Source organism: Merops nubicus, unplaced genomic scaffold, assembly GCF_000691845.1.
Source record: "Merops nubicus isolate BGI_N331 unplaced genomic scaffold, ASM69184v1 scaffold6864, whole genome shotgun sequence".
NCBI lineage: Eukaryota > Metazoa > Chordata > Aves > Coraciiformes > Meropidae > Merops > Merops nubicus.
This window is the reverse complement of record NW_008604786.1, coordinates 17,603-27,808: the sequence shown is the minus strand read 5'-3', so window position 1 is coordinate 27,808 and position 10,206 is coordinate 17,603. Positions and strand designations below refer to the sequence as shown.

Sequence of the window (10,206 nt, the reverse complement as noted above, 5' to 3'; positions counted from 1 at the left end):
CCTGCAGCTGTGGCGTGTGTGAGCACACCTTACACAATGTAATGTCTGGGTTTGTTTTTAGCAGGGAAGACCCTATAGTAATGCTAAATGTGAGGGCTAGCAGGGATGGGTTACAGGATTTTGAAACAGGGAGACTGCTGAGAATTTTTTCTCCCTTTCTCATAGAACAGACAGTAAGCTAGAATGAGGCAAATAGAATTTATGGTGGAGAAGCTTTTGTGTGGGTGAAGGAGATTTCCTCTGTGACAGCTACAGTCCTAGGGGAGAGTGCTTCTTGCACTCAGCAGCCACTGAGATCACATAAGTAGCTCTGCCACACGTTTATACAACTCACGAGGCTGATCCGTCACTTCCTCTGAAAATGTTCTTTGTACACAGTGCTGCTGTTTTCAGTACTTGTGTGTATAATGAGGTGGTTTGATAATGTTGCCCTTAAGGACTTTATTGTGGCAGGTGGTTGTGTTGCACTGCAATTAAGCTTAATGATCTTGAGACATAGTTCAGGTTTGGCACCACTAAGATCTGTTGGACATGTGAGTGAATTAAAAAAAAAAAAAAAAAAAAATTTCACAGGAAGGCCCTGATGTTCTAAGTGAAAGATCCAAACATCTCCTGGTACCACCTTGGGTCTGTAAAAATGTTTTTCTTTGCTGCTTTTCACTTAAAAAGATGAAGAATGTCTTTTTATCCAATAGGAATGAAGGATGGTCAGAAAATAACATTCCATGGTGAAGGGGACCAAGAGCCAGGATTAGAGCCAGGGGACATTATTATTGTCTTGGATCAAAAAGACCACTCTGTGTTTACAAGGTAATAACTCCAGAAGTCCTTTGTGTTAACTCCTGAGATGCCTGTCCACATGTTTCCTTGCATGCCTGACATTCTCCTTTTGTCTACTGAAAACACCAGGAGATAGAATGGTGTGGCTAGAACTCAGATGGGAGTTTGGGTGGCCAAAGGAACACTGAGGTGTGCAAGAATCCTGTTAAGCTGGTCACAGCCCCTTGTGTTCTAGTGGCACAAGATGCTCTTACGTGAGCTTTGACAGCGGAAGAGCATGAAAGGCAAACAAAACCAGTTACGCTTATTAAGAGTTTACAGATCTTGAATTTTAGGCACTCTTAAAATACTGATATTTTGCTTAACAGGTTTGAATATTTGCTCGTTCTAGGATAGCATTTCATCACTTGCCTTGGAAGAGTACCGTTTAGTGTAGGCAGCCGTCTGGTGCCAGTTTGGATCTCACTTATGGTGGTGAAACTGAATACAGCACGTGCCCTTCTGACCAAAGGTGGCTTCCCACACCCAGTGTGCTGCCTCCATTCCCTGGGCAGGGTCATCAGTCCTGTCTGTTGTTCCCTGCAGAAGCAAAAGTGACCCAGGGCAGCACTGACCACGTCTGGAGTACTTCATGTTACGGTGCTGCTTTACTCTGTGGTGTTGCAGTCCTCCTTGTTTGGAGTTACTGTTTGTGGAATGAGTCTGTCCAGTATGTTTGACAGTTACACTGGTCATCTTGCAGAAATACATTGCACTTGGTCTCATTACTCCCTTCTGTTAAGAGCAGCAATGAGGGAGTCAGTGAATCTAGAGAGCAATTCTCTCTCAGCTCCAGCTGCTGACGTTGTACTTGTGAGTAGGAATGGTGAGCCAGAGTGTCCTGGGAAACCAGCAGCTGGTCTGCCCGACTTCTGTATGGTGCTGAGCTCTGGAAGCTGGTGCCAGAACTCTGTGCCAAAGGACACTGAGCTCACGGGTTAAGAATCAGTTCTGTTTGCTTTGGATAAGCTTACTCAGCTCATTTTTATTTTTTTTCCCCCTTAACTTCCAGTGAAACCAGATACTAAATCAGCTCTGCCAGAGGGTCAGTCCGAGGCAAACGGTTAGCAGGGTTACCTGGGACCTGGAGCCGTGACCCTGGGCGTATGTGTGACCATCGTTCTGACCACTGCTTTCAGTTCTAGTGTCCTTAGGTGACCCTTGCTGTTACTGGTCCTGTGGGGTTATTCGGCTCTGGGACAAGTGGAATCTTCCCCCCCTCTCCTGTTGGAGTTTAAAATTAACTTTTCAAGCAAGCCTTCTTCCAGGGAGATCTTTAAAACAGGAGGAACAAAATGACTAAATTCTTTGAACAGATTGGAGGATTTCATAGCCTTTGAATGTGCAGTGCAGGCAGACACCACTAGCTCTGCCATACTGAAGTGAGAACAGGCAATTACAACAATTAAATTATCTCTGCAGATGTTCCTGATGCTTTCTAGATGGTATTTTCATCATAACCCAGAGTGAACATGACCTGTTCAAACTTCCCTAGTACTAGATCCTCAGAATGACAGTGTAACAGAACCATGTAGAGTTATCTGGTGCACTCAGAGTATTCATCTGTGTAAAGGAAGGGATTAATTGTCCCAGTTGCAGTGTTCAGGAGGCTGACAGGTAACTTTTCCCCAGGACTGAGAAGGCACAGGCTGTTAAAATTACAGCTTTCTTGTCCCTGCTGTGCTACATATTCAAGTGGGATGTCATCCCTCTGCTGCTTCTTCTCTGTTTTTCATTTGTTGTGCCTTAGACGAGATGAAGACCTCCTTTTGTCTATGGATATTCAGCTGGTGGAAGCTCTCTGTGGCTTTCAAAAGCCGATCACAACGCTGGATAACAGAACTATTATTATCACCTCCCATCCTGGTAAGTGTGGATCGCTTTCTGCTAGAAGTCCCAGTGTACAGTGAATGTAAGCTGGAAATGTAAAGGAACAGAAACATCCCATCTTGATGAACAAGGGATGTATACTGGTATCAAGCCTCTTTTCTAGTCCTTACAGTAGAAATCTTTAAAGAAAAAAAAAAGGATTTTTGGATAGCAGTCAGCAGTAACTTTCTTTTTGCGTGATATAGTAACAGACCTTCCTCACAGACATACTTGTATCCTGAGGATATCTCATGAGAATTGAAGGCCGTGGGTCTCTGAAAACCACTTTTTCAGCCTTGGAAGTGATGGAGCACTTAATAAATTTGTAAGTATGCTTCCCTTGGGAAGCATAACACAGTTGCAATAATGTAACATGGACATCAACCTCCTTCCCTACTCAGAACTTACCAGGCAGCCAGTCCCTGTTAGACTTCTACCTATTGGTGTAACTGTCCGACCACAATGTAGTAAGGTTACATAAATACTGAAGGGAGTTAAAACTAAAGCTGCTTCTGTTGCCTGCGTGGAGGATCCTTTCCTTCCTTTTTTAGGCTTTTCTTTTTTCTAGGCCAGGTTGTCAAGCATGGGGACATAAAGTGTGTGCTGAATGAAGGTATGCCGATCTATCGCAGACCGTATGAGAAGGGACGTCTGATCATAGAATTCAGGGTAGGTGCATCAGCCTGCTTCCATGGCACAGTTCACCACTGAATATCCATCCAGAGTTTGACCTCTAAACATTACCTCGGTCAAGAAGAGATACCACTTATCAGATGTCCTGGTTTGATGTTTGTTTTTGGCAGTGGTGAGAACATGTAATCCATCAGAGTTATAGTTCAGAACAGAACTTCTGGAACACTCTGTGCTAGAAATACATTAAGTACCAGAAGATTCTCTGCAGATACCTTATGAATTTCTGTTTGCTTGGCATGTTTTCTTTAGTTTTGTATCCTTCTGTCGGGAGGATGGATTAGTAACTTCCCCTGTGCTGCAGTAGAGGAATAGTCTGGAAGGAACAGTGCTGGGAGTTGTGGTGGCAGGTTCTGTCTTCTGTGGTTTTGGAGGAGATTCAGCCATATCTCTAATGTTGATATATCCTGTACTTAGCTTACAGGGTGATTTCAGAGAGCAGTCTGAGGTGTAAGAAATGGAAAAAGACTTGGTTAAATTGCCAGAGATAGAAACCAGCTTCTTCCAGGCTTTAAAAAATAGCCTAGTGGCTTAAGTTATTTTTGAGGACTGGGTTTAAGTAAGTTGTGATGATAAAGCTAACTTGGGCAAATACTTGACCTGTGGTGGGATGGAAAAAAAGCCACTTTGGGCAACCTTGAGTAACCCAAGTTCTTGCTGATTTCAGGTGAACTTCCCAGAGAGTGGATTCCTGTCCTCAGATAAGTTGTCTTTACTTGAAAAGCTGCTACCCACAAGGCAGGAAATAGAAGAAACTGAGGAAATGGAGCAAGTGGATTTAGTAGACTTTGATCCATCTCAGAAAAGAAAACACCACTATAATGGAGAGGTCTATGAAGATGATGAGCATCACCCGAGGGGTGGTGTTCAATGCCAGACCTCGTAAATGGGCCGGTGGATAACTTGTGATGTTTGTTTTGTATGCGTTAGTGGGTGAGGGAAGGACTACACCCTCACTTCCTGCTATTTGTTGTTCTATCCAGCCATAGTTGTTTCTAAAAAGCGTAAGGAAATAAACTAAGTAATTAAACTGACTTTACAATTTGTATAAAGCTCCAGGATGCAAGCTCAAATGAACCTGATTGCACATCACTCCTGCCTCTTGGTGAAGAAAACACCCTTACCTGCTTGCTTTTTATTCCAAGCCTTGCAATTCCTGTATGTGTGCAATGGCCCAGGCTTAAACTAAGATTCTGTGGTGTTCTTTTTAGGGATTCTAGATCTTACACTGTTAATGAAGTATGTGCAAGTACTTAACTCATGGTAAGGTAGAGTTAACTTATGTACCAGTTAGGATAACATGTTAATACTTTGGGCTTGTACTGGTGTTTGTTAAATAGGAACTGGCTCTAATGCAGCCACGTAGCGGGTGAAGCTGTCAAGGATGTGCTCAGTTTTCACGGGTTTTTCAGCTCCACAAACTCTTTGAAGCTTCTGCACCTAAGGTCAAACAGTCCTTTCCTCTGCCAGCTTTGGTCCTGACCCTGGAGCTCCATGTGAAGCTTGCTTTGGCTCATGGCTGGCTGCTGCCTGGCTGCTCTCCCAGGCCATGCTGCGAGTAGAGACAGTGGTTGCTTGGCTGCTGCAGGAACTTCCTTCACTACCACGCATGAATAAAAAACCCCCAGGCTTTATCTGCACACTTGCAGTTTGGAATCTGTCAGCCTGCTGGTGTGTGGAGCTTGACTTCCACCCTCAGTCCCAAAATCAGATACTCCTCAGTGGTGTGTCATGGAAAGCAGCACCAGCCTTGTTGATGGGGATATATGAACCTTGAAGAGGAGAGAAGCTTGCCGTTGGTGAACACAACCAACTGATGCCTATAGGATGTTCTGAAATTAATGTATTGTGTGCATTATTTTAAGCTGACTTGAAAGTTCTGTATGAATGTTCTAATTATTGTAGATGAAGCATTTCCAATATAATTACAAAATGGCTCATTGCGTCTTTTCTTAGACCAGATGTTGGTTTAAAGACACCACCCCCTTCTTTTTAGACAGCTATTCACAGAAAAATCTTAGAAAAAAAACTTTTCAGAAAATGTGCTGAGAGGACAGGTCTGGATTTAACCTTTAGTGTGGTAGTTTAGCCTTGTTCCACCATCTGCCCTGGGACAGAGCTGATGATACTTTTCATACCGCTTTGAAGCAGAAGTGTCATGAAGGGAGGTTTTTTTTCTTTCTGGAAATAGCTGCTACAGGGACAGTACATGTGTTTTAGCTCTAGTATCTGAAAACAGCCACAGAAAATATCTGTGGCTGTTCTAAGTGTTACAGGTTTCATTTTATAAAGACAACTGGCCTTTGTGCCTCAGCTGTAGCTCCCTTTCACCTAGGTTTTCTTTCTTTGCCTGAGCAGGGATAAAACCATGTACAGGCCAACCATCTTTCCAAGTTTCATTTCCCTTGAAGGGGCTCATCAATCAGCTGTAGGAATGTGACCAGCAGGAGCCTTTGTTGCATCAGTAGGGTGGCCTGGCTGAGTCAAGGGGAGGAGCAGAAGGTAATCCTACCTCTGGCGATGGCTGGGACTCCTCATAACGGTGTTGGGACTAAACAGCACCAGAATACACTTCTTGTCTGCAGTTCACTAAGCACCCTTGCTCTTTTTTTTGTTAGCCACTGGATCCAAAGAGCTAGGGCAAACCAAGGTTGGTGCAGTCCCCCAAGGATGGCAACAGGACATTATAAAACCCTTCCATAGCCCTTTTTTCCCAGCATCACTGTAGTTATCCTGTCCCCACACCCACAGCTGCATCAACACAGTAGAGGTCCTATGGTGGGCAATTCTGCTTCATGTTTGATGGCACAGCTAGTCTAGAGAGTGGGCCGGGTCTGGCTTGTAGGAGCAGGGCTGGTGAGAAGCCTCCCAAAGCCTTGGCAGAGCAACCCAGGGAGAGATGCTGCTGCTGGTGCAGGAGGGGCAGCAGGAGCAGCACCAGCTTAGCATTCTGCTTTGAAATGAGCAAGGGACTGACATAAAAGCCTTGTCCAAAAGAAATACATGGGCAGCAGTGGAGGCAGCCCACAGCAAAAAGCAGCAGCAAATGAAGGCACCAGCTAGCAAGGGGACACAGCTCTGAGACACTGGGTATGATGTGTGGCCTCTGCCAAGATTTCTCGCTTTCCCACAATATTCTGGGTATTGTACAGCTACAGCAGGCAGCAAAACATGTTCTGTGACACTGAAAAATGAAACAACACAGTTTTTTCTGACATCATGTTTTGTGTGGAGTAGTTTCCCATTTCAGGGAACTAACAGCTGTAGAAATTGAGGATACAGCAGGAAAAACCAGCTGCTTCCAGGACAACCAGCACAGTAATCCAACCTGTCAGAACCTGAGTTGATGTTTGCAACGACTTCCAGTGTTTCAGTGTCAACAACACCAAATTCACGTCATTGAGCTTATAGCCTAGGCTGTTGCAGTGATTCTCTCCACTGTGCACCAGGCATGTAGGACTCGTATTTTCCCTGGAAAAATCTAGCAGCACCGCTATTCCACAGGTTTGTGGGACACTGAGAATACCCACTGCAGATTCATTTAAGAGCCTACTCTCATTTGTGCTTCTGCCTCTAAGACTTAGGCCCCCAAGTGTCTTTTCCTCCCTGTGCTGTCTTCTAGCTACCCAACAAGTTTGCTCAGCCCAGAGGAGTAAACTTTATCATCCCAAATCTGCTTTGAACTTGCAGTGTGAGGCAAGGGCAAGCAACTTGCCCTATGACTTTTTCATTGGGAACTTCATCTGAATGAATGGAGTTAGATCCAGGTGGTGGCTGGTCACAAGCGGTGTTCCCCCGGGCTCGCTGCTGGAGCCAGTTCTAACACCTCGTACCAACGATCTGCCTGAGACGGTCGAGGCCACCCTCAGGAAGTTTGCAGATGACATCAAGCTGGGCAGGAGTGTTGGTCTGCTTGAGGGTGGAAAAGCTCTTCAGAGGGACCTGGACAGTCCGGATCCATGAGCTGAGGCTGAGCAAGGCCACGTGCCGGGTCCCACAGCTGCATCACAACCACCCCACGCAGCACCACAGGCTTGGGGAAGTGTGACTGGAAAGCTGCTCCGTGGAAAAAGACCTGGTAGTACTGATTGACAGCTGGCTAAATAGGAGCCAGCAGTGTGCCCAGGTGGCCAAGATGCCAACAGCATCCTGGTCAGGTTCATAAAGTGTGGCCAGGAGGACTAGGCTAGAGATCATCCCTCTGTACTCAGCACTGGTGAGGCCACACCATGAGTAGCGGGTTCAGTTTTGGGCCACTCACTACAAGGACGTTGAGATGCTGGAGTGTGCCCAGCAAAGGGCAGTGTCGGGGAGGGGAGCTCTGCACTTCACTCACGAAGGGGAAGGAACAGTGTATTCAGTGATAACAGACAGCCCTTCCGCAAAGTCTGAAACAGTAAATGCAACTTTAAGGAAAATAATTTGATGGCAAGGTACACCTGATTATTTACTACACAGAAGACAAGCTAAATGGGGGATTATGGGTACAGTTAAAACTGAGTGCACCCTTAGCAAAGATTCAAAGTTTAAGTGATAAATGAATGGATGGATGGATAGATAGCACTTTCCAATGATCTGCTGTGGCAAGGAATCTGTCAGCCCTGGGGAATATCAGGCATCCCTGCTAAAGTGCAGCCAGCTGCCCCACAGGAGAGCTCAAAGAGCTCATGGGCTGCCTGCTATTTATGGAGGTAAGATGGTTGCCTTATACCCAAACATCTTGTTCAGGCTAGCCCATGGCTATGGATAATTATGGATTCCCCCTGAATCTGGCTTAGCCCAGTGGGATCCTTACACCCAGATGCAACTGTCATCCCCAGATGCATCGTTAGCACCAAAGCAGATAACTGCAGATAAGGGCCCTGTTGATGAGGGGTAAAATGCACTGTCACACTCCACCCCATGACTATAGTCAGTTCATCTTTTTCTCACAAAGTGGTGGTATGGTCACCTCTTCCCTCTGTGCCATCAATAGTACATTGATAATTTATGCAGTTACAGATCCATGGTAGGTAGATAGTGGAGTATTGTATGTTTTCAGTGGTTGGAGTTGGGCTATTTGCTTGATCATGTACCAAATCTTTATAAACAGTATAATTACAAGCAATAGACATATTAAAGTTAGAGACAGCAGAATCACAGCTGGGTGAATCATGAAATTAAACAGTCCCGTTGCCATTGGCGACCATCCAAAAAGTGTTTCCCACCAGTGATGTTCTCCATCCTTCTTCACTCTCTCCAAGACGTGGTGTATCTCTTCTGCATCAGGATAAACGGTGATTAAAGTTTTGTGTCCAGTGTCTCGGGCGCATTCTAACAGTTGACACAGTTCACCCTGTTGCATTAGTTTCTTCACCAATGTAAGATTCATTCCGATAGGGATAGGTAGTAAATCTTGACTCAAAGTATAATTGGATTGTAATAATTGATAAGATATGACAGGGGCTGAAAAGTAAAGTCACATCCTGTCATTTTAGTAAAGTTACAAACACAAATAATTGTGTGATTACTTGTATCCACAGTAATATTATCTATGTATATAAAATCACAAAGAGTTCTCATACAAACACATCCTTTACCAACACGTACAAGTACAGTTTTAGGGGACTCATTGGGGTACATTTCAAAGTGACAAACATTTTCTTTAGTGTCCAGACAAAAGTCTTGTGCTTTGATGGTATTTCTCTCACAAATAAATCCTTGTTCTCATATAATGCATGCGTTAACATCAACAGTTTGCCATTTGTTTCCATTTTGTTGGGGCCATACTCTATGCTCCAGTGGATAGAGTACAGCTCCATTGTGATTTAATCCTAATGCAGTGATTGGGTGTATGGTGGTGTGTATGGTTAAGGTCACTTTGGATGACATCAGGAGTAGGCAGAATTGAAAATCAATATGATAATCCTCATATTGCATTTTGACCATTGACTTTCTGACATTTATTTGCCATAAGCAGGCCTGAAACCACTTCTACTCCTGTGAGGATATATTGATATCCTGCAGAGGATTTGGGTGGTCCAATATAATCAATTTGCCATGAAGATCATAAAGGTTTCCCTTCATTGTTATGTAGGGGTGGAGTTTTAGCTGTTCTGTAAGAACAGGTTTTCCTGTTTATGGGCCCGCCTCTACTCAGCGCTGCACAGTAAAGTGCTGCTTTACTGGTGTGGCCTAAATTTTGAAGCAACCATTCCCCCAGCCAATGCCACTCAGGGTCTGGTGTAATTTGCCTAATTTTGGTCAGTTCATCTACCTTTCAATTCCATTTTGTGGCTGGCTCATCATTGTTAGCATAGGCCTTTACCCATCGTATCTTGAAGGGTGTTTTTCTGGCTATATCTAGTAATCATTTCCAGTCTTCATTTCTCCAAACTGGGGATCTATTTGCTTCCCAGTTCAAGGTTCCCCACTGACGGAGGCCCCGGCCCACACAGCATAAGAGTCTACATATATGATTTATCATCCCATTCTGTGCTGCCAAAACAACTCCTCATGGTTCTCCTACGTGTGTACCACATTCACCTTCTTCTATGACTTGTTTACCTGTGGTGATATCTAGTGCAACAGCTTTACACTGCCATTTACCATTTCCCCTTTTTGCTGAACAATCAGTAAACCAAACGTTTTCTGTTGGAGTACCCTCAGTGAGGGGTGGTGCATCCAGAATGGGTGAAGGTTTAAAAGGTTGCTGTAATGCTAAAGGGTCTGTGTTTATGGGCATCTGTAATTTGGAAACCTTAGTGTGCCCTTCAGTTAACTGCATGTTTTCTGCAGCCCCTGTGAGGTAGGCTTCCATTTCCTGAGGGTGGGCTTTTGTGCAATTCC

At 44.6% G+C, this 10,206-nt stretch overlaps 1 protein-coding gene across 1 annotated transcript; it reads left to right on the top strand.

Annotated features, from left to right (window-relative positions):
* Positions 1-695: 695 nt before the first annotated feature.
* Positions 696-4,412, top strand: DNAJA1 (DnaJ (Hsp40) homolog, subfamily A, member 1; the record flags this gene model as incomplete). Its single annotated transcript, XM_008939116.1, has 4 exons — positions 696-810; positions 2,570-2,685; positions 3,257-3,357; positions 4,046-4,412. Coding segments are annotated over 4 exons (551 nt in total), but the record flags the coding sequence as incomplete, so codon positions are not given.
* Positions 4,413-10,206: the final 5,794 nt, after the last annotated feature.